The sequence below is a fragment of the Gymnodraco acuticeps genome, unplaced genomic scaffold (genome assembly GCF_902827175.1).
Source record: "Gymnodraco acuticeps unplaced genomic scaffold, fGymAcu1.1, whole genome shotgun sequence".
NCBI lineage: Eukaryota > Metazoa > Chordata > Actinopteri > Perciformes > Bathydraconidae > Gymnodraco > Gymnodraco acuticeps.
Window position 1 is genome coordinate 261464 of NW_022989876.1, and position 25103 is coordinate 286566.

The window sequence follows — 25103 nt, forward strand, 5'->3', positions numbered from 1 at the left end:
CAAGGTCGCTGTACATGGTGGACAAACAAAACAAACAGACAATCAACAGGCAAACCAAAGAAATAACTAAAGGAAGCCGGGGGACCAGAAAAGGGCTAGGGCCCGAAGGCCAGGGTGAACAGGTGTGTTTTTAGTGATAATTTGAAGATGTCCAGGGAGGCAGCATTACGGATCTCGGCAGGAAGTGCATTCCAGAGGGTGGGGGCCGCAACCCTGAACACCCTGTCACCAACAGTTCGGAGGCGAGAGCGGGGGATGGAGAGCAGGCCCGTGTCTGAGGACCGCAGAGTCCGAGAAGGGGTGTAGGGATGGAGGAGGTCCGATAAGTACTGGGGGGCGAGGGAATGGAGGGACTTGTACGTGAGGATGAGTGTTTTGTATTGAATCTGGGACTTGACCGGCAGCCAATGTAGGTGGATGAGGGTGGGAGTGATATGGTGCCATGGCTTGGTGTGGGTGAGAAGCCTTAATGTCAGTAATGAAGTCAGGGGTTCCCTTGTGATACCTGTTAGTTACAGGTTGTTTTCCCTCCGTAGATCCCCAGGAAGACGGTGTACGATCAGCTGAATCACATCCTGGTCTCTGATAACCAGCTCCCCGACAGCATCATCCTCATTAACACCTCCGACTGGCAGGGCCAGGTGAGGAAAACAAGCACCACCTACGTCTCAATGCTGGCGTTATTAAATGTTCTTAACACGATGGATACATATTACAATTGTTACTTGAAATTATATTGTATATACTATACATTTTTTAAGTAACAAGGATAACTTAAATATTTATGTTTTAATGGAGAGGCTATAGAGATATTTTTTTAATTAGGTTTTTAATTTATTTTTTCAAATTATTATTATTATAATATTTTTTTGTGTATTTTTAAAAATAAATTGACTTTTTTGTTAATTTGTTATGAACTATTATAATTTTTTATATATATATATATATATTTTTATATAATACATTTTTTAAAGGCTTCTGACAAATGTGGAAGAATAAGTGTGAATACATATATTTATAAATATGAAAGGGTAAATGAATGAACGGAGTGGTATATATAGACATTTTTATTGATTGGGATAAACCCCTTGAGATGCACCATCTCGTTTTCAAGAGGGTCCCGAAATATATGAATGTATAGTCTCTTAAAATGTATATTTTTATATTTTTTGTACTTATTCAGTTTTGTCTTTTATGTTTAACATTTAAAAATTGAAGGTGATAAAATGTCTTCCTGTCAATCTAAGTAAAACCAAATTAAAAAATATATAGTTTCTTGGATTTTTTTAGAAAGCATAAAGAATTTATGATTAAAGGATCGCTGGAAATCATTGATTTAACAAATACATTTATGAGCTGGAAATGCTTTTCACACCTTCTTGTTGTTATTTTCTCATCTGTTTCTCCCCCCCCCTTTCTCCCCCCCCCCTTTCTCCCCCCCCTCCTCCCAGTATCTGTCCGACCTGCTGCAGAACCAGCAGCTCCCAGTGGTCTGCACCTGCACCACGGCCGACATCCAGGCCGCCTTAAACACCATCGTGTCCCGCATCCAGAGATTGTGAGTCAGCCTTTAGATATTGTTTGTGAGAGTTGAACTTATTATTCCTCTTCTCCTCTCGTAGTTGTACTGTAACTCTAGATGCCGGTCCCCATAAAGAACATCTCCCCACAAATACGGACCGCCAAATAGTCATGGACACACACCTCCTAAATAAGATATAACCCAATAAAGGAAATGTGTTTTTGACTCATTGAGCCATTATCACATTAAGTGTTTTAGAAGAAGTTTACTCAAACAATATTGAATTAAAGCTCTGCATGCTTGAACGTGAACCGAAGCATGTAAGACAGGGGTGTCCAAACTACGGTCCGGGGGCAAAATGCGGCCCGCAGACCATTTTGAATCTGAGACTTCTGTTGTAAGGAATGAGCTACCAACAAAATAATGGAAACCCTATGTAGAGCTGGGATGTACGCTGATTAAGCATAATTTACTTACATTTGATTGATTTTGCCGACTTATAATTTATGACGCAATATACCTCACCTGTAGTGAGTGGCCCAACCCTTCGTATATTTTTCTGTGTGTGGCCCTCGGTGAAAAAAGTTTGGACACCCCTGATGTAAGACAACCAATTGCATCTGTTATAGAAATGGATTTGTGTTTGGAGGAAGAAAGCAATGTGATGCAGAGCTCACCAATAAAATCCCAAACATAAATAGGGTACAAAGCGAGTTTCTCACCTCTGTGTTGATAGAGGACCTTTAATAAGTGCACTAGTGATGTGTCGGTCGCGAACGAGCCGATTCTTTGGAACGGCTCTTTGATATGAACGAGGGGAACCGAGTCGTACTTGGTGAGAGCCGTTCTTGTTATCGTTCAATCGTTGGTCCGCACTCACTGCCTGCCAAAATCCACTCGCCTTTTAAAAAGCTTGATTTTGTTCCCCAAACGTATTCTGTGAAGACCCGCTCTTCAAACTCTGATTGGTAGGTTTCAGCACGAGGAGTGAGATGGGGTGGGTCTTAAGGGAATACGCGCGAGAGAGAAGTCATAACAGGACAGTTAGACCAGGGGTTCCCAACCTTTATTGTGCCAAGGACCGGCAGATACATAAAAAAAAAATCGTGGACCGGTTGTCAATTTGAACTGATTTTAATATTTACTCACCATCAGTAGCAACAGAGGCTAATTGTATGTAACAGCCTGAACAAATACTAGAACAATATGCATCCAAAACATATTAACAACGTTTAAAAAAGAACCGGTGTCGTTTTTTGGTTTTTCGGAAAACCGGAAAACCGGAAAACCAACGTTATTCAGTTTTTAAACCAAAACGGGAAAACAGATAAATCAACGTTTTGGTTTTGTTTGTATGATTTACGGATAATCCAGTGAATGCTGGGAAAACGAGGAGAAGGCGCATTATGGTGTGTGTGTGTGTGTGTGTGTGGTGTGTGTGTGTGTGTGTGTGTGTGTGTGTGTGTGTGTGTGTGTGTGGTGTGTGTGTGTGTGTGTGTGTGTGTGTGTGTGTGTGTGTGTGGTGTGTGTGTGTGTGTGTGTGTGTGTGTGTGTGTGTGTGTGTGTGTGTGTGTGTGTGTGTGTGTGTGTGGTGTGTGTGTGTGTGTGTGTGTGTGTGTGTGTGTGTGTGTGTGTGTGTGTGTGTGTCACTGGCATTTGTTTTCAGAAGATATTATGATAGTGACGTTCGTTCCGATGCACTCCGATAGCATTTAGCACTACATCGAGATTAAGATTAAACTAATTTATTTTGGGAACACCTGCATATAGGCTACCTATGGAGTTAGCCAGATGTGTGTAAATTACTGTTCATGGTCATTTGAAAACAAATGCCGGTGTCGGACAGACACAAACACACCGAACGTACAGAGCTTAACTGAGTACATACACACACACACATCATGCGCCTTGGTGACTGGACATCTCCTTCATAAAACTAATAAAAGGGGGAGTATTCGGCAGTTCGATGTGTGTAGAGATGTGTGTAGAGGTGTGTGTGGTTAACACGTAGCAGCCTGCAGTCACTCTTAAGCTGTTCTGATGAAGGCAGGGGCGGACTGGGGGAAAAAAGTGGCCCGGGGATTAATTGACAGACAGGCCCACTTATGGCGCGTTTCCACTGCAGCTGGGTAGCCCCGTTTAAGCGTCCCTAAGCGTCCTCGCTCTGGCCTTGGGCTGCCTCGCTGGCCGGCCCAGGCCGTGGCGCATTTCCATTACAGTTTAGGACCTGGGGTAGCATGCAGTGTAGGCGGGGCGATCGGCTTTGTTTTTGTTCACATTTCGAGTTGTTCCGTCGAGCTCCCGCTGGATTTGATCATCCCCAATGAGATGTAGGAACGTCGTCACCTCCTCGGTCGACCACGGTGTGCTTTTCTTATTAGACGTAGCCATTTTTGTAGCTCATCCGTTTACAAAATGCTGTTTATAAAAATGCTGCAAGCTTGCTTCTAAATATATATGCGACGCTAGGGATGAACTTGCGCGCGATCTTGTGACGATTCTCTCTGACCAATCAGCAGTCGAGAGTGTTGACGTCACTAGTTCAGCCCTGGCCCTGGTCTGAGGGAACCACGATTTTATGAGGCCGGAAAAAGAGGGAAAAAGTACCCGCTGGCCGGTACTAGGCTATATGGAAACGCCACCAAAAACCGGCCTGGCCGCTTGAGGACGGTTAAGGACGCTTAAACGGGGCTACCCGCTGCAGTGGAAACGCGCCATTAATGCGCGGCATGTATCGGCCGGCCGGCGACGAAAGTATGTTATTTAACAAAAAACCCTATGCATTTTATGTTATTTTGGACCATTATTCATATAGTAGTCACATTACCTGAGCCCTTGAGTTGCCTAGAGCAAAATAGTTACGGCATATATTTAGTGATTTTAATGTTAACAGATCATTGATGCAATAACATTTTGACCCAATTTGCCTGACTTGACACATGGAATAAAACATGGGCGTAGGAAGCATCCTCAATGTGGGTGAGACTTTAACAGGGGGTGTGGGCAGGTGGTGGACCTCACCTCCTCTAGGGGGGTCCGGGGGCAAGCTCCCCCGGGAAGATTTTTTTTTTGGTCCATTTTGAGAGCAAAATTAGGGACTAAATCTATGGCAGTCAGTAGGGGCTTAGACTGTTAGCCGTAGGGTCGCCGGTTCAAGTCCCCAACCAGACCTATTTGGAGTGTGGACTTCTACTTGGAGAGGTCCCAGTTCACCTCCTGCCCTGCCGTGGTGCCCTTGAGCAAGGCACCGGACATGCAGCTTGGGATGTGAGGACATGGCTTAGAAAGGGCGTGTCGCCTTCTGTCCTGCCAGTGTTGGCAGGACATGAATTAAAATGTCGAACTCGGACTTCATTTTAAGGACATTTCGGACAGGGGTGTAGAGCTATGTTTGTTTAAGCACCGGATTGGCAAAACAGGAGAGTGTGTGCACCAGTCTGCCTTGATCTATGTATTCATGTCTGTGACTCTCACAGTATCTGCTGCCCGCAGCTGTTTTATAGAAGGAAAACCTCCTTCACTTCATGAAATCTCTGCAGCACCAGGAGGCAGCGGGAGGGTTAACTCAGCCTCTGAGAAGAGGAGCGCGCACCGCCTTCACTGTGTTTACCTTCAGAATCATTAGAAAGGCTAAAGAGCGGTGTGGCTGATGTGTTTTAACCACACACACCTCTACACACACACACACACACACACACACACACACACGATTTGAACGCAGACTTTTATTCCTCCATGTTACGTTGTTATTGTTTCACTGAGCGGACCCGCACATTTTTTTCAAATGCTCCCCTTTTTGGTCCATCTGCGCGGTTTTGTGCGCTGTGATGATTCGGCTGTACCTTTAGTAATGAATATTAAATGTTGTGAGGAAATCTTTCCACCAATAATTCCAATAAGTAATCCAAAATGTATTCACTTCAGGTTTACGAAAGTAACTGTATTCAGATTACTAGTTTTTCAAATGTAACGCGAGCTGAATACAAGGCAAGGCAAGGCAAGGCAAGTTTATTTATATAGCACTTTTCAACACAAGGTAATTCAAAGTGCTTTACAAAAAATGAAAGACATTAAGAAAATGGCATTTAAAATCAGTCATTAAAAAGAAAAGCTAATAAAATAAACATTAAAAGAAAAAATACATGGATAAAAGTTACAGTGCAGTCTAAGATATGAATAGTTCAATTAAACATTAAAAGAAAAAGTACATGGATAAAAGTTACAGTGCAGTCTAAGATATGAATAGTTCAATTAAATTAAAAGCAGCGACAAAAAGAAAAGTCTTCAGTTACTTGTTACTTGATTTTTGTATTCTGATTACGTAACGCCGTTACATGTATTCCGTTACAACCCAACCCTGGCCACACCCCACTGGGCTGGGCTGGGCCGGAACACTTACAAATGTGGGCCGGTAGGATTTAGGCAAAAAAAAAAGAATTCCTTTTTTTTTTTTTTGGCCCTCCGGCCCACACACAGCGTCGGCCCACCGGGGAAACTCCCGGTATTCCCAATGGCCAGTCCGCCCCTGGATGAAGGTAAACACAGCGAAGGCGGTGCGTAAAAAGGCACATCTTTACCCGCTGGTGCTTTACTTCCTGATGCTGCAGCCATTTCATGAAGTGAAGGAGGTTTTCCTTCAAACAGCTGCGGGCAGCAGATACCGTGAGAGTCCCGGACATGAATTCATAGATCAAGGCAGACTGGTTTACTCTCCTGTTTTGCTAATCCGGTGCTTAAACAAATAGCTCTACACCCCTGGCCGACATGTCGTTAAAATGAAGTCAGAGTTTGAAATATATCTCAAATAATGTATGCACTGCCATTTCCCCACATAAACATAACAGTCTGCAATTAAACGGTTGTCTCCTGTGCGCTCCTCTTCCTACTTGGCGCACCGGTAACTTTCTCGTTTGCACGAGAGGCTGAGACCAGGCTGAGCCGCCGAATCCATCGGAACATCATAAAAGCCATTTTCAACGGTATCTGGTGAAAGATTAACTAGACTACTGGATGAAATAATATGACTGGTAGGCCTATAGGTGCGAAAATTAAACGCTTTTTGAAAAAATATTATGATAAAATATTTTTATATATTTATAATTCTGCAAATATTACGATAAACTCACAGCTATTTCGCGGCCCGGCAGTAACACCTCCGCGGCCTGGTACCGGTCCGCGGACTGGGGGTTGGGAACCCCTGAGTTAGACGACGTGTTTTTCAGATGGAAAATTAGCCAAACGCGAAAACGCAGCAGCATTTGGATGCACTTCAACCAAAACCCAGGCAGCGATAAAGCGCACCATTTGTAAAGGCAACATATCCTTTAAAGCAGGGTCAACAAATAATATCCATCGCCACTTAAAAACACAGTAGGCCTATCTAATATTAAGAGTTAGGCTACGTGAATTTCATTCAAGGCAAGGCAGAGGGTAAATTCAAAGTAGTACATTCATTGACATGAATGACATGGATATGGCGCCACCTTGTGTCATGTTTACGATGCAGAGTATTGACATTAGGTCTGGCAATACAGTCAATCATTATCCTGGTGATTATTTCGCAGATAAACCTAGTAACCCCGCCCCCTTTAAAAGAAAGGCTCTTTTGAACGGCTCTTTGAAAGGAACAGAACGATAATAATTCCCATCACTAGTGCACTGGGACGGGTGAGCTCCACGAGCAGCTCGACCACATTGTTAACTTTAAGCTCATCATTCCTCCTCCTCTCCTCTCGTAGTTGTAACTGTAACTCTCAGACGCCGGTCCCCATAAAGATCGCGGTGGCCGGAGCGCAGCACTACCTGAGCGCCGTGCTGAGGCTGTTCGTGGACCATCTCTCCCACAAGACCCCCGACTGGCTCGGATACATGAGGTTCCTCGTCATACCGCTGGGTGAGGAGCTAAAACACCACTTTAATGGTGTATTAACCTGTATTTAAAGGTGGTATTTATGTTCAAACAGGGATATATGATAATGGCAGGTTTACATGTTGCTAAATGTGCTAATAATGAAATGATAGTTTTGGAGAATTGTATTCATAAAGCACCTTTAAAATACTGTTTATGAACTCCTTTGATGGATAGAAAGCAGATATTAAATAACAATCTTTAGAACTGTTACAGTATGTGTATTTTTTTTAATGCATGCTTCTTAGTTAACATTAAGCTGTCTTTAGCTCTTTTATGCTGTAACAAATGTAAATGTCCCCTCTGTGGGACTAATAAAGGTATTCTGATTCTGAACAACAGAAAGTCAAACAAAAGCAAATTGAGATAACAAATGTGGACAGATGAATTGATTGATACATTTTATTTCGAACAAGTAAAATAAATAATTACAAAACAATTTTTTTTGCAGTGCATAGTCATGTAAGAGAAATCAAAACAAAAAATGACATTTACAACAACAACAACATCATAAGCAACATAAACAGTCCCACATCTAGTGTTCGAAAAGGAGTGAGAAGAAGTATAACTTATTTAATCTCACCCCCTTGTCCCTAAATGATTTATTTATAATCTATAATCTGCAATAATTATCATTATTCCATCCATCCATCCATCCATCCATCCATCTTCTCCCGCTTATCCGTGGTCGGGTCGCGGGGGTAGCAGTTCCAGCAGAGAGCCCCAAACTTTCTTTTCCCTGGCGACATCAATTATCAATTATCATTATTGTTAATTATTATTATGAATCTGCTTTACCTGTTGATTGACATATATACATATACACATATGTACATACACACATACATACACACATATACATATATGCACATATACATATACACACCTAAATACTCACACATATACACATACACATAGTCAAACACCTTCCCCATCCCTGCACCTCGAGAAAATAATTTCTCTGTATTCCCTCTTGAACTGGTTAATGTCTGGACATCGCTTTAGCTCCACATTCACACTGTTCCATAGTCTCACTGAATACAAGAAACAACAACATAAACAAGACTTAAAGCAATAATTGTGCTTAATGTTGTTGTTTTTACATTTTCCCATGCCCTTTGCCCATCTCCCGCTATTAACAGATTCTGAGGCTACAAGTGCTCTCAGTATTTCTCTGACTTGTCTCTAAAGCTGTTGTGTTTTTGTTTTCTTCTCCTGGTTCAGGTGCTCATCCGGTCTCCAAATATCTCGGCACGATCGACTATCGATACAACAGTTTGTTTCAGGACGCAGCGTGGAGAGACCTGTTCCACAAACCAGAGGCTCCTGTTGTTGGTGGGCACTTTTATATTTAATATTGTTGATTTTTTTTATGGAGTTTACAGCATCTCCAATCGGGAAAACTGGTCATTTCCAGAATGAAAACAAACATCTGAATTAATGTCTCTCGATATGTACAGTATTCAGTATTTTGCTGGTTATAAAATGTGCAATTACATTCAAATTATTCAAATGATCCTGGCCAAATTAAAGTTTTCACCAGCCAACACTTGTTCTTTAAAACTATTTTCACAGATGATAAAAAGGTCACTAAAATCTTATATTGTGTTATTTATGTATTTTTCACCGTTTAAAAAAATCCCAAATGAAGTTAGGTTACATAAGATTACTCTTTTTTTCACATGTCATAAATTGCCAAAACTGGAAAACTATTTATCTTAGACTAAGATAATGGATCCCAAAAATACTTTTCCTCTTTGCTTCTCAGGACTTCCGTAGTAAGCAGTATATAATTAATACATATCAAAAGTCAACTTTATTGTCAATCTTTCAGTTTGTGTGTACAAAAACAAATATATATAAAAATATGTATATCCTATATATACACAATCAATACACATTTATACATATGCACACATTAAAGGTCACCTATTATACAAAACCTCTTCATCATGTCTCTTCTACATCAACATGTGTCCCCTCTTCTTCATGTCTCTTCTACATCACCATGTGTCCCCTCTTCTTCAGGTCTCTTCTACATCAACATGTGTCCCCTCTTCTTCATGTCTCTTCTACATCAACATGTGTCCCCTATTCTTCATGTCTCTTCTACATCAACATGTGTCCCCTCTTCTTCATGTCTCTTCTACATCAACATGTGTCCCCTCTTCTTCATGTCTCTTCTACATCAACATGTGTCCCCTCTTCTTCATGTCTCTTCTACATCAACATGTGTCCCCTCTGTGGAAAGAGACTCTGAAAGTTTCAGGAACAAAGATTCTCTCTCTTTTTGATCCATTTCTATAAAAACCTGTCTGAAAATGAGCTGATCAGATTTTGGCCACTCTATGATGTCATAACGATGTCTTGTCTTGTGTAACCATTAGCCAATCAGCAACCAAGGTAACCCCCCCCCCCCTTATCACCTGAATCTCCTCCTAGAGCTCCATTGAGTTCTTTGTAACCAAATGTCTCTCAGAGGGGCGTGGGGAGGGGCTCCTTATTTTCATCTAAAGTAACAGACAGAGAATCAGCACTTTGGAAACAGGGCTGAAACAGAGGGAATTATGGGTAATGCTGCAATGATCTGTTTGGTGTTTCAGCCAATCAGAGACAGGCTCTGTATATATCTGAGACCTGTGATATATTGATGAAAAACTGTATAATAGGAGACCTTTAAGACCTAAATAAAAGCACAACAATATATACAAACTCACTTCAATATCTTTGAGAATGTACATTATGAATATATATATATATAATAATGTGTTCCTGGTGTAGCTCAGGAGAACCTGGACGTGGTCTCGAGGGTCACTCAATACATGGTGGGAGCCAACGGAGCCCACCAGCTGCCCATCGCTGAGGCCATGCTCACCTACAAACAGAAGAGGTACGTTCAATCTGTTAAACCACCATCATTCACCTGGGAACGTTACACACACTGATCTGACACTAACCAGCAGACTCAGGGACCGTTTCATCCATCAGGCCATAAGACCGTTAAACACCTGAACTTTTGAAAGAACATCCATTACATTCCTCTGTTTGCAACTCATATATATCAATATTCCAATTACTGTATATAGACTATTCTGCACTGTTTCTATTGTATCTGTTTTATTGTGTTGCACTGTTGGAGGTTAAGATTTTCATTGTCATAACTACACTGTAGCTACAGTATGTACGTATGACAATGAAAGCCTTGAAACTTGAATCTTGTGGGGGAGGGGGACTTTAAATGGGGTTTTTAGATGAATAATTGAATTTAGTTTTAGTGGTCTTATTTTTGCTTCTTATGCAGAGCTTCAGCTGCTTTTCCAAATGGGGTTGAAGAGATCTGTATAACTCAATGGACTTTACTATATCTGTGGATATTATCTGTATAACTCGTTACATTTAGCTGAAAACATGAATCGGCATGATTTTCAACAATTAACATAAACTGGTTTCTCCAATCTTTCAAACTCAATGATTAAAACAACAAATCCATCAATATTTTCTAAAAATAAATACAGGAATAAGGAAACTTGACTCAAATAAAGGCAAATTCATGAATGAAAATGATGGAAAGTAGGGTTTTTCATTCTTGACTTTAATTCAGTTCATACAAAATACAACATTTAGATTAGATTCAACTTTATTGTCATTAGACACCTTTTTTAAAATGTCTTCAACCCCCTCTTGAAAAACAAAATGTTGGTAAAGGTGTCACTAATGTGTGTGTGTGTGTGTGCGGCGTCTATGTGTTAAACATCATGTTTTTCCATCAGTGTGTGTGTGTGTGTGAGAATAACACGTTTTTGTTGTATTTTTTTCTTTTCTTTGAAGGAAAAAGAGCTTTCATTTTGATTTTGCAGTAAGGTATTGTGGTATATTGAGTTTGTTTCTCAGCCTGGTGATTCATGTGCTTTCTGTGTGTTGGAGCCACATTTCACTTCCCTTTCTTTCTCTGGAGCCTGCCACTTTAACAGCTGCCTAAAAGTGGTTGTTTTTCGTCTATTACTAACAACCTGAGCTATAACCCCTCAGATAAGATCTTCTATCTGGGCTAAAGCTCACGGTCGTAAATAACTCAAGGACACAGACACAGGATGAGATTTAGTAAACTAACCGAAGCGGCATCAGGTTTTTATTTAGACGTTTTTATAAGCCTTAACACCAGAGAGTAAAACAGAAGAAGGGCGTACCCAAAGACACAAGGCTTTTTTCCAGATTTTTTGTGTGTGTTTAGTTACCTCTAACATGTCGTGAAAATGTCTGCTTAAAAAAACTCAATCACAGGTTTCCTTTTATTTAATCTGTGTTGATGTTCATTCTCTTTTCAACATTACGAGTGCTCTTAAAATCCATCTATCATCCATTTCTAAAACTCACCAATGCAAAGGTGCAAGTTTGCAATAGCGATGCCAAATATTAGATATTTACATATTCGATTTGGCCAATTGCAGATGTGGACATTGGCACACATTTTATGAAGTCAAGAGAAATGATCATGTTATTGTGATGGCAGATGAAGACATATATTTCAATGCCCCCGTTGCACTTAAGATTTTGGATTTAACAAACATTTTAATTTAGTTGGTTTTAGAGATTCCGGTCGGTTGGACAGAGCTACGCTAGCTGTTTCCTACTGTTTCCAGTCATTATGCTAAGCTAACCATCTCCTTGTACAGACATGAGAGACGTATCCATTTTCTCCTCTACGTTTCTGGAGAAAGTCTAATTATTTTCCAGATGTTTAAACTAATGAAAATGCTCTATCCGCTGAAGTTTGGTGCACATGTTGTAGATGTTTTTGTTGAATCATGAGGTTTTAATCTCCATCCAATGTCTGTGTGCTCTTGTTGTTAATATGTTTGATTAGTTTCTGCTGTCCTCATTAATTAGGGTAAATCATGCTGATACAGTGGCAGGAGATCAGATGTGTGTGTTCTCTCTTTGGGGCTTTTTATTTCCTTCCCCACCACTGCTTCTTCTCCATCATCTGGCCCTCCATGTCTGTTTGTTATCTGTCCAGTTAGAGGTAGAAAACCCATGCTGAAAACGCCTTATTGAGTCCTTACATTTAAGGGAATTAGGTTGAGTCATTCTAAAGGTTAATCATTTCATATATTTTTTTCTTAAAAGAGAACAATGAACTTCTAGATACGCTTTTAATCACATTATAATGCATTATAGGTGTGTTTATAATGCATTATAGACATGGGTACCATTACAAGCGATGCATACATTCTGTATTATATACGAAACATATTAATACCACATTTTGCAACCTAAAGAAAAGTGCATGTATTACGCCGATAGTTCTAACCAAAACATCACACAATGTTATTATAGGTTATGCATATTGCTTATTTTTTGTCTTAGGTGAGGAAAATATGATTATCTGTGAAATAACCATTACCACAGGTTCTTTAAAAAGTTTGTTAAGTTGAAGGAAATAAATAACTAAGCTTTGGATGTATTTTAAATAGCCTGCGATTAGTTCACTGTGATGTGTTAGGCCCTTGAATTTAAAGGTCACCTATTGTGCAAAATCCACTTCTCCATGTCTCTTCTACATCAACATGTGTCCTCTCTTCTTCATGTCTCTTCTACATCAACATGTGTCCCCTCTTCTTCATGTCTCTTCTACATCAACATGTGTCCTCTCTTCTTCATGTCTCTTCTACATCAACATGTGTCCCCTCTTCTTCATGTCTCTTCTACATCAACATGTGTCCCCTCTTCTTCATGTGTCTTCTACATCAACATGTGTCCCCTCTTCTCCATGTCTCTTCTACATCAACATGTGTCCCCTCTTCTCCATGTCTCTTCTACATCAACATGTGTCCCCTCTTCTTCATGTCTCTTCTACATTAACACGTGTCCCCTCTTCCTCATGTCTCTTCTACATCAACATGTGTCCCCTCTTCTTCATGTCTCTTCTACATTAACACGTGTCCCCTCTTCCTCATGTCTCTTCTACATCAACATATGTCCCCTCTTCTTCATGTCTCTTCTACATCAACATGTGTCCCCTCTTCTTCATGTCTCTTCTACATCAACATGTGTCCCCTCTTCTCCATGTCTCTTCTACATCAACATGTGTCCCCTCTTCTCCATGTCTCTTCTACATCAACATGTGTCCCCTCTTCTCCATGTCTCTTCTACATCAACATGTGTCCCCTCTTCTTCATGTCTCTTCTACATCAACATGTGTCCCCTCTTCTTCATGTCTCTTCTACATCAACATGTGTCCCCTCTTCTCCATGTCTCTTCTACATCAACATGTGTCCCCCTCTTCTTCATGTCTCTTCTACATCAACATGTGTCCCCCTCTTCTTCATGTCTCTCCTACATCAACATGTGTCCCCTCTTCTTCATGTCTCTTCTACATCAACATGTGTCCCCTCTTCTTCATGTCTCTTCTACATCAACATGTGTCCCCTCTTCTTCATGTCTCTTCTACATCAACATGTGTCCCCTCTTCTTCATGTCTCTTCTACATCAACATGTGTCCCCTCTTCTTCATGTCTCTTCTACATCAACATGTGTCCCCTCTTCTTCATGTCTCTTCTACATCAACATGTGTCCCCTCTTCTTCATGTCTCTTCTACATCAACATGTGTCCCCTCTTCTTCATGCCTCTTCTACATCAACATGTGTCCCCTTTGTGGAAAGAGACTCTGAAAGTTTCAGGAACAAAGATTCTCTCTCTTTTTGTCCTGATCCATTTCTATAAAAACCTGTCTGAAAATGAGCTGATCAGATTTTGGCCACTTTATGATGTCATAACGATGTGTTGTCTTGTGTAACCATTAGCCAATCAGCAACCAAGGTAACCCCCCCCCCCCCACACACACCTTATGACCTGAATCTCCTCCTAGAGCACCATTGTGTTCTTTTTAACCAAATGTCTCTCAGAGGGGCGTGGGGAGGGGCTCCTTATTTTCATCTAAAGTAACAGACAGAGAATCAGCACTTTGGAAACAGGGCTGAAACAGAGGGGATTATGGGTAATGCTGCAATGATCTGTTTGGTGTTTCAGCCAATCAGAGACATGCTCTGTATATATCTGAGACCTGTGATATATTGATGAAAAACAGTCTAATAGGGGACCTTTAAAGAAAATGGGCCTTGAAAGTCTTTGAATTAAATGTTTAAAAAAAATTCAGAACCCTTAATAACAACACAAGTTGTTTAAATATCAATTTCTACTTAACTTAAAGCAAACAATGACCATTTAAATGCATTTTTAAAACCATTATAATATGCATTGTATACATAGTCAGTTTATTTGTACAACAAAACCAACATGTTAAAGATAATAATACTACTTTTTTAAACCTGCAGATGCAGAACTAGATTTATCTTTAACGTGCATGTGTATATGTCTTCATTGATTGACGTGCATGTGCGTCTTTTAACCAAAACATCCCTCATTTTATCTCATATTTGTCTAAAAATCATCAGATAAGTTCCTGTTTTCAGTCGTTATTCACGTCACATAGCAGGCAGACATCCGGCTCTCTGGCTGCTGTTTCTCATTTCAGTCCAGATGTGTTTCTGTGTTTGGAGGATAAATGGATGTGTGTGTCTCCCTCTCTCTCTCCCCCCCCCCCCCCCCCCCCCTGTAGTCGCTCTGTTTCTTCCCTGGGGGGGCGCTGGCAGGTTTCTCCAAGGCAAGAGCAGCAACCGCTCACGTCATCATTAGAGAAAAGTAGATCCATTCTAAACAAAGTAGATCCGGTCAGACTATTTTTCTGGTCAACAGGAAAATAGTTCTTTAAGGTGTAGTGATACCAACCCAGTCTCATGGCAGTCTGTGAACCGGTCGTGAAGTCATTTGATCTAATTATTGATTTGTGTTTATGTACACACGTTTTTTTTTCGTGCCACCAAAAACGAAATATTGTAGTTTAATTAAAAGTATATTTTGTGCCTAATCCTATTGTTTTTTAAAGTCAGGTCAATTTAAAACAATACAAATAAAGACATTTGTGATTAAAATGTTGAGTCGGTATATTTAGAAATTAGAAACAGTTTTTTAAATACCTCCAATTAAAATGCATTATTTGGTAATAGATGGGAAATGTGTGTACATGAATATGAGTCAGTAGATTAATTGTTCACACACTGCAGTGAGACGCTCTCGGTGCTGCATGGAGCTGCAGACTTGTGCATTTAGGTTGGTGCTCTTCCTGCTCGTCCACGTCTTTATCATTCAGAGTTTCGTATTCCCCTGATGGATGTCTTCCTCCTCGAATGCTCTTCTTCTCTGCTCTGCTGTCTGCAGTTTTCTGGATGGCTTTGTCTGAAGCCTCCAACCGGCTGATATTTGCATGCTCTTCTTCTGCGGCTTTAATAAAGGAGCCTGCAGGAAGTGGATCTGTGTTAGTGGAGACTTGACGTCATGTAGCATGCTCTGATTCTCCTCATGCAATGGGAATATTTCCACATGTGACACATTGGAAATCAGCATCATGAATAGTTTACTAATAACTAGATCTCAATGGGCCTCATTCACCAATATGTTCCTAAGATTGTTCCTAGAAATCGAGTGTAGATCAGATTCATGAAGGGCTCTAATAGCTCTAACTTTTACACTTTAAAATGTCTAAAATGACTGGAAATATGTTATATTCATTTATTACACAGCTTAGTTTGGACATTTTCCGTCTGGATCTTAAGTTATCATAGAAGCGTTAGCGGTTAGCTCGTAGCTCCTGAATCTTGTTTTTATCATTCCAGTCAAATATCGCCTCGCCATGCTGGCTCTCGCCTGCTTTTCTCCCATTTTTTGAACTGTACCATAATGCTTTATAGTTTATACATTAACAATACTTATTATAAACACATTTTATAGACATTTTAACTAAAGGAAACGCGAAAACTGATTAAACTGAGCAATCATTTTGGAACTCAAATATGTGGAGATTCTGTTACCAAAAAAAAAAAAATTTGAAAATCTTCATAAGAAGAAATTACCTTTTCAAGAACGCTTGGTGAATGAGGCCAGATTTTACTAACTGCATATTTATTTAAATAGTCTTTACTTTTCGTAGCCAAGCATTTGGATATGCTTGCAGTAGTCGGCACTTTTGATTCCTTACACCTCTCTTTTGTAAATAATTGATTTCCTATTTCTTTTATAAGTGTTGCTTATTTTCTTGCCTGAACTGTCTTTGTCTCTCCACAGCCCGGACGAGGACTCGTGTCAGAAATTCATCCCTTTTATCGGAGTAAGTTACTGACTGTCACTGTTTATTTTGTCTCTATGCACTGATTGTTTTACCTAAGGTTGGACACTATCACAGCTCCACAAATATGTCTTTAACCAGTACAAGTAATAATGCTATACTGTCTGAATCCTGCAGATGGTGAAAGTCGGCCTCGTGGAGCAAACATCTGCAGCATCAGGTGAGAAATAATCAAGCAGAAGGATTTTTGAAATACATAAAAGTAATAAAAAAGTACAACACAATAATGCTATACTGTGTGGAGGCGTGTGGCGCAGTGGGTTTTGCGTTGGTGTTAGAATCAGGGGGTCACAGGTTCAAACCCCACTGCAGTCAGCATGTCGTTGTGGGGATTGCCCACAGCATTGAGTATGTAAGTTGCTTTGGATAAAAGCGTCTAACAAGTGAAGTGAAGTGACATGTAATGTAGGCAAGGCAAGGCAAGTTTATTTATATAGCACCTTTCAACACAAGGAAATTCAAAGTTGTAATGTCAGATAGAGTCTGAAATGCTTCCTGTACCAAATAAGTTTCCTTCTCAACATCAAAAAGGAGAAATATTCATTTAACATTTAACAATCCCTGAAGACGATTTGTTTAATTACCATTTAGTTTAATCTCATCTTATCTAACTTCCCTGCACCAGAGCACTAAACTAAAAAGGCCCTTTTGTCATTTTCTAATTGTTTTGTTTCCCCCAGGAGACTCTGATGACGCGACTCCCCTCGGCTCCTCGCTGCTCTCCTCCCCACAACAGGTGTCCCCCGCCCTCAAAGAGGCGTCGCCCACCCCTCCCTCCTCACCCTCCATCACCACCAGCTTCTGTGCTTACAGGTAAACATTAACACCTGGGCCCAGTAGTTCAACACTTTTAACCTGATCCAAAATCCAAATCTGATCGGATCAGATTTGGATTTTGGGGAGTTCAAAACCAAACAACAGGATTAGGATCACTTTGATATCCGATCAGATCAGGAAATCCAATCCAAGCTTTAATCTGGATCACATCTTCAAAGTGGGTAGTTCAAACCGACAACACAGGATTGGGATCAGCTTGATCCCAAAAAACTGGATTATCCTGATCCCACCAGAGGGGTGGATTTCCAGTGGATTACCAGAGCAGAACGTACTGTACAATTTATTTAAAAATATGTTTCAATATAAATAAGATGGCAACGTTTGTTAACTGAAATAATGCACCATTTTTAGCCTTCATGGGAAATACATTTTATTTTTCATTTTTTGGTCACGTTTTTTGTTTTCAACCAAATGTTGATGACATAAATGTTTATGCTCATAAGAGTATCACAGCAAAGATTGTCAATCACAAATGTAATTTAGATTAAAGAAAAAATATCTTCAAGAAAAAAAAGTCCATCATCTGTCATCACCTTTCAAAAGTAATAGATAGACAATAGATGTCTCTGCAATCTGGTCTCTTGTCTTCCTTGTATTATTTTTCATATCCACTAGATGGCGATCGGTAGGATTAAAGCACTGATATTCAGGATCTAGTAATCTTGAAAAGTCTGAATCTGGATAAGGGTGATCCTATCCTGAATTGCTTTTCAGACAAGTCGGCCAGATTTTGTCCCTGGAGTACTTTTGAAAGGTGATGACAGATGATGGACTTTTTTTTTGTTGAAGATATTTTTTCTTTAATCTAAATTACATTTGTGATTGACAATCTTTGTTGTGATACTTTCATGAGCAGAAACATTTATGTCAACATTTGGTTGAAAACGTGACCAAAAAATGGAAAAAATAAAATGTATTTCCCATGAAGGCTAAAAATGGTGCATTATTTCAGTTAACAAACTTTGCCATCTTATTTATATTGAAACATATTTTAAAATAAATTGTACAGTACGTTCTGCTCTGGTAATCCACTGGAAATCCACCCCTCTGGTGGGATCAGGATAATCCAGTTTTTTGGGATCAAACTGATCCCAATCCTGTGTTGTCGGTTTGAACTACCCACTTTGAAGATTTGATCCAGATTAAAGCTTGGATTGGATTTCCTGATCTGATCGGATATCAAAGTGATCCTAATCCTGTTGTTTGGTTTTTAACTCCCCAAAATCCAAATCTGATATGATCAGATGGGGATTAAAAGTTTTGAACTCCTGGGCCCTGGAGACAAAAGATAAATTATTGATCTAAAAATTATGCATTTTTCTTTTTTTAATACATTTTGACGAGTATAAGATTAAGTCTTGAGAAAAGATAAAAAAGCAATACAATTTCTTTTTCGTAATTTACTTTTTATTGGCATTTAGTGTCAAATATTGTCACTGCATATTGTACATTGCATCTTTACATGAATGACATAAATCTGTTCTTTTCAGCAATATACACGTGATGACACAAAAAACACAGATGAGAAAGACATAAAGAAAAGAAAATAACAGTGAACAATTAGGGAGTAGACATTTCTTTACAGCCGAGTTACGGATCTGTCAACACAAAATCCGGCCTTTACATAGAGAGTCCACTTCTCCCAGTTTGTAGTTATGATTGACAAATGCTGTCATCTTTTCCATATCTTTGAACATGTCTTGTAAGGCATTGTGTATCTCCTTCCAGTTTTCTTTGATAACTGGACTAGAATACATGGAAGTGGTTTGCATTCCGGTTACCACAGTTCCTCCAACATATAGGGGGTTCTATCATAGTGGGATTTCTGAGAGGGCGTAATAAAATATCTTCCAGGTATATTCCCTCCAATTCTGCGAGCTCAATTTCTGTCCTTTAAACATTTCTATGACATAAAGCCCTTCCTGTTTGTGTTCCAGCTCTGCAGGTGGGCTGGAGCTGATGGGGCTGCAGGTGGATTACTGGCAGGCTCCGGCGGAGAGGAAGAAGGACGTGGAGAAGCGGGATTCCTCCTCCAAAAATACGCTGAAGTGCAATTTCCGCTCGCTGCAGGTCAGCCGGCTGCCGCTGGGGGGGGCAGAGCCGAACCCTCAACCCACCATGAGTATGACGGTGGTGACCAAGGAGAAGAACAAGAAGGGTGAGTGGGAGCCATGCATGGGCTGATGCATCTAAAACAGGGGTGTCAAACTCAATTTCATCGCGGGCCACATTAGCATTATCGTTGCACTCAAAGGGTAACTATATAAATATACATATATAAATATATAATATATATATATATATAAAATAATGTATTATATTACATTATTGCCTCTGAATTGGATTATTATCGGATAGGATAATAACTTAGTAATTAACTACGTCTGAAAGCAGAAGTCCAGGGAAAATAATTGCAAGTCTCTTCAGTGCGCATGTCACAAAACGAGATGCATTGTGGGACATGTAGTTTATGGGCAACCTGCTTCTGTAAAGTAGCATGTAGCCGTATAATAAACGTATTATATTCTTTGCAAGCTCTTGCGGGGCCACATAAAATGAAGTCGCGGGCCGGATTTGGCCCCCGGGCCTTGAGTTTGACACTCCTGATCTAAAATATATTTGATCCACTATAGAGTGGTGCAGGAACGAGTCCTAAAACCCGGAAGTGAGTTAGCATTTTACCACTTCCGGTTCCCTCGTCTCAGAGTCAGTGGGTTTTTTTAACTAGTTTTTGGAAAATAGCTGGAAATCAGGTCTGTGGTTGAGACACATTTAAGAGACCGATCACATTTTGTTCTACGACATTAAATACATCAGCGGTGACGCCACTGGTGATTTCTGAAGAGTTTACGTGTCTGAAAAACGATGGTTGTTAACAAGTGGCTGAATAGGACTACAGAAGTTGTCGAGGACGTCATTACGCCGAACACGTAAACACTCCTCTAAGTTTGTTTGACTGTTCTGCTTGAAAGCAAGTACCTGCCTCCTCAAACTGTTCAAACAATCGCTTCAACTTGTACCATTTTGAATCTGTAAATTCGAATACAAGTTGAAACGACCTTAAGTTGGCGTGACGTTGAAGTCGTGCGACCCTGCTGTACTCGGCTGCAGTTCGTTCATAGCATAACGTTAGCATTTTGCTTCTGGCGATTAGATTTATGATTAGAACATTATAAAAGTAGACATGTGGAGATTATCCGGCTGAACAAAACGAGCATTTATCGTTTTCCACAGATCTTATTTTTTACAATATTCCAAAATCCTATGGAGAAATCCCGTTGCTTTTTTCTCGAGGGAACCCTTGAGCAGCTTCCGGGTCGGCCTACAAAAATACGTCATCCCTGCACGACTCTATTGCCCCGCTAGAACATTACGCTCCCAGGGTTCAGGTCTGTTAGTGGAGCCCAGAGTCCGCAAAACAAGATCAGGAGTCGGAGCGTTCAGAGCTCCCTTTCTCTAGAACCAACTTCCTGTTTTAATCAGAGAGGCAGAGAGTGTCCAAAGAGTGCGTTGAAGACCTACATTTTTAACAAAGACTTCAGTTAGAGCTGGCATTTTGTGGTATTCATTTAATTTAATTGTATGGTTATTAATTTGAATGTTTTATGTATTTTTATTGTCTTTTGTTGTATCTTATTTTATTTTGTTTCTATTTGTATTCCACACACTATCTTGTCTTCTCATTTGTGTGTAACTCCATCATATACAATATTTTGTTTGTTTTTAATCTGTAAAGCACACTGAGACGAACATGTTTTGTGATATTGGGCTATACAAATAATTGATTTGATTTTAAGTGTTATTTTCTCATTGTAGTGCAAACATTAAAGGGATTATTCACATCATAATTGACCTCTTTTTCTCCTCCTGCAGTCATGTTCCTGCCAAAAAAGAGCAAAGACAAGGAGGTGGAGTCCAAGAGTCAGTTGATCGAGGGCATCAGCCGCCTGATCTGCACTGCCAAGCACCAGCAGACCATGCTGAGGGGTCGGTATCTAAAACAGACATGCTGGGGGGGCTTTGGGAGCAACATTTGGGAACCTTTTCTCAACATTCATTAAAAAAAATATATATATATCCATGCATTAGAAAACAAAAACTATTTGTATTATTAATGGAAATGTATGGAGCCCCTAAAGCAGGGGTGTCAAACTCAAGGCCCAGGGGCCAAATCCAGCCTGTGACTTCATTTTATGTGGCCCCACAAGAGCTTGCAAAGAATATAATATGTTTACGGTTACATGCTACTTTACAGAAGCACGTTGCCCATAAACTACATGTAGAACAATACATCTCAAATTTGACTAGTTTCTCAGAATTTGACTTTCTTTCTTCAAAATATGCATTTATTGTATATAAAACTGGCCCTTTGAGTGCAACCATGGTGCTGATGTAGCCCGAGATGAAATTGAGTTTGACACCCCTGCCCTAAAAGAACATGAAAAAAAACGAGAGAGAGAAACAAAAAAGTCGGGATAACGGGTGAGTATCTCGTGTGCACGAGATACTCACCCGTTATCCCAGTGGTTCTCAAACTTTTTCTGTCAGGCCCCCCCTTTGGAGAAAAAAATAAGTCGCGCCCCACCAACACAAATAGTCACGTAATGGGCCAAGTTAACATTTATTAAAATACATCAATATGAACGTGAGCATTCCTTTCAACAAAAAAAAAATCACTTTGCTAGAACAGTGATAATAAAACAATGCTCCATAAGTCTGTGTGCTCAAAAAAATAAATACAATTGTGCAATCCCTTTGCTAGAACAATAAGTTATAATATAATATAAGCCTGTTTTGCACTGCACATTTCTTCAAAACGGGGTTGCAGGCTCAGTGGCGGCGCCAGAGATTTTCTTTTGGGGGTGCTGTGGGGTAGCTTGACGTTTCATAGAGGGTGCTCAAACATGTAGGGTTTCCCATTAATGTACCGGTCGCTACAGTGGAATTTTCTACTGCAACACTCCTCACACGCACATACACAGTGTACATTTACAGTGACATTTCGGCCAGGGGTGTAGAGCTATTTGTTTAAGCAACGGATTGGCAAAACAGGAGAGTCTGTAAACCAGTCTGCCTTGATCTATGAATTAATGTCTGTGACTCTCAGAGTACCTCCTGCCCAGCAGGTACTGGTGTGTGTGGGGCAGACTGGCCATCTGTAGATTTCTGGAGAATCACAGAACGGCCGGTCGTCAAGGGCCGGTGACGGCCGGCTCGGTTCGCTGATGGACGGCACCGCCCTTACATTTTTATGTTTTTAAACGGCATCATTGAAGTTGCGCTGACAGGCGACAGAGGTCCACCGTTTCTCCGCTGCGAGGCTCCCCCCACAATGACAGTTCACTAGCACCCCCCCTCAAATAATGTATGCACTGTAATTTCCCCACGTATCCCAACATAACAGTCTGCAATGAAATGGTTTTCTCCTCCTGTGTGCTCCACTTCCTCCTTGGCGCAGCGGTAACTTTCTCCAAAAAAATAGATAGATAGATAGTAGGTAGGTAGGTGGGTAGGTGGATGGATGGATGGATGGATGGATGGATGGATGGATAGATAGATAGATAGATAGATAGATAGATAGATAGATAGATAGATAGATAGATAGATAGATAGATAGATAGAAGGGTACTTTATTGATGCCAATTTGGGAAATGTACATTCACTTATTTAGAAATTAAGACACAAGAAATAAATAGTCCAAAATATTTCAGAAATAGAAATAAAATAGCATTAAATATTAAAAAAGTTAAAGAATAAAAAATTAAAATATACATGTGGAAATACAAATGTGGAAATGCAGTAATTTAAACTAAAATGCCACATTTAATTTGTGTGTTGCTTAGAGGTGTATTAGGGTATTTAAATGTTAGTGTGCAGTAAGTATTACCCTGATAAATACATAATGACTTAAAGCATAAAATAAAAACATAGGACAATATTATATGAACATTTATTATAAAATAAAATGTTCAATATATCCGGATCTGATTTTAATCTTTAATTATTTTAAGGATATTTCTTCTCTGTATTCATTTTATTTTTTGGTCTCTTCCTCCGCAGTCCTGATAGATGGCGTGGAGTGGAACGACGTGAAGTTTTTCCAGCTGGCGGCGCAGTGGTCGTCTCACGTGAAGCACTTCCCGATCGGGATCTTTGGACACACCAAGGGCCCCTACTAGAGACTGAGACCCCTTTAACCCCCTCCTCACACTTCTTTATTCTGTGTCTTAATTTAAGCTTTTTGCATTTTTATTTAATCTTTTGCGTGTTTTTTTTATTTTATATTTATGTTAAAAACGTCTCGAGGCAACGCCGCCGAGGGAATCTTTCTTTACTCCGCTTTTTAAATGAGAATAAAATATCCTGCTGATATTTTATAGGAACAAAATAATCAGTAAATAATAATTAGACGTATTATTTTTAACATACTGTGTCCAGGTTTTCGCCATCTGCCATTGTTTTAATTTCGTGTGGCTGGTTTTAGTCACTAGGCCGCTATATATATAAAATACAAGAGCAGCTGCCTTGTGATGAGGTGGAAGACGTTCATCTTGAAGAAATTTGGGATTTTCAACTTTGATTCTTAACCCTGAAGAAGAAAACGCTTCGGCACTAAATGAAGATTATGTGCAATAGACTGAAAACTGTGTGAATGAATAATAACCTGGCACTGATTGAAGATGACACACTGATTTTGAACCTCTTATCTACTTAACTTCCTCTTGAAATTGGCTTGAGTCTTGCTCCAAAGTGAGAAATGGAAGAAAGAAAATGAAAGAAAATATTAATAGCACAAAATCAAATGCTTTTTAGACGATAGTACGGACTGATATTTGGGGAAATTTGCTTTGTATCCAAAAGTTAAATGAGAAAATACCTACAGCTAGTTAGCTTAGCTAAGCACAAAGACTGGAGACAATGGGAAAAAGCTAGCCAGGCTATAAAAACATAAAATAACAAAAAGTAGTTTATTGACATGCATTGTCTTTTTTGTGTTTTCTGTACGAAAACCGTAAGACAAGACAAGTTGTCGTTTTCTGGTGGGGTTTACACAAAATAGTCCAGCACATAGTCCAACCCCCTAAATAAACTCATTTTGTCCTCTTATATGATCCAGTTTTTGTATGGATTACACAAAAGAGAAATCAAATATTTGATATTTGACCTTTCACTTTGTTTGAAGTCTTTATGCTAAGCTAAGCTGCTGCTAACAGCTAGCCTGGCTCTGATAAAAAAGGAAATATATCCACCTACCAGCATCTGTAAAGCTCACTGAACAACATTTTATATCACCTATGTTAATCTGTACAAAACCAGAGTGTAAAAAGGACAAACTGTGGTTTTACACAGAGCCATGCTAGCTGTTTCCCTCCATTTCCAGTCTTTGTGCTAAGCTAAGCTAGGCTAACCAGTTGCTAGCTATAGCTGCACTTGGCTAGGAGAGATGTTCTCATCTAACTCTCATTAAAGAAGTACTTCACAAACAAAATCAACATTTATATATCATTAACTCACCCTGTTATCTTGAATTCTTGGAGAAACTGTGTTTTTTCTGTGGCAATACATAGATGAAAGTAAATGGGGGCCACATTTA

The 25103-nt window shown here is 39.8% G+C and overlaps 1 protein-coding gene across 5 annotated transcripts in view; it reads left to right on the forward strand.

Annotated features, from left to right (window-relative positions):
- pacs2 (phosphofurin acidic cluster sorting protein 2) overlaps positions 1-25103 on the forward strand; it is an 86009-nt gene extending 60906 nt beyond the window's left edge. For 2 of the 5 annotated variants that reach the window (XM_034197713.1, XM_034197722.1), the window contains exons 14-26: positions 537-641; positions 1452-1558; positions 7261-7415; positions 8655-8765; positions 10212-10320; positions 11259-11291; positions 15050-15094; positions 16612-16654; positions 16790-16832; positions 17353-17485; positions 19447-19667; positions 21383-21496; positions 23570-25103. In XM_034197713.1, the coding sequence (XP_034053604.1) occupies positions 537-641; positions 1452-1558; positions 7261-7415; positions 8655-8765; positions 10212-10320; positions 11259-11291; positions 15050-15094; positions 16612-16654; positions 16790-16832; positions 17353-17485; positions 19447-19667; positions 21383-21496; positions 23570-23688 (1338 nt within the window). In that variant the 3' untranslated portion in view covers positions 23689-25103. The remainder of the gene's footprint in view (positions 1-536; positions 642-1451; positions 1559-7260; positions 7416-8654; positions 8766-10211; positions 10321-11258; positions 11292-15049; positions 15095-16611; positions 16655-16789; positions 16833-17352; positions 17486-19446; positions 19668-21382; positions 21497-23569) is intronic. The other 3 variants (XM_034197737.1, XM_034197730.1, XM_034197746.1) reach the window with 3 other exon arrangements.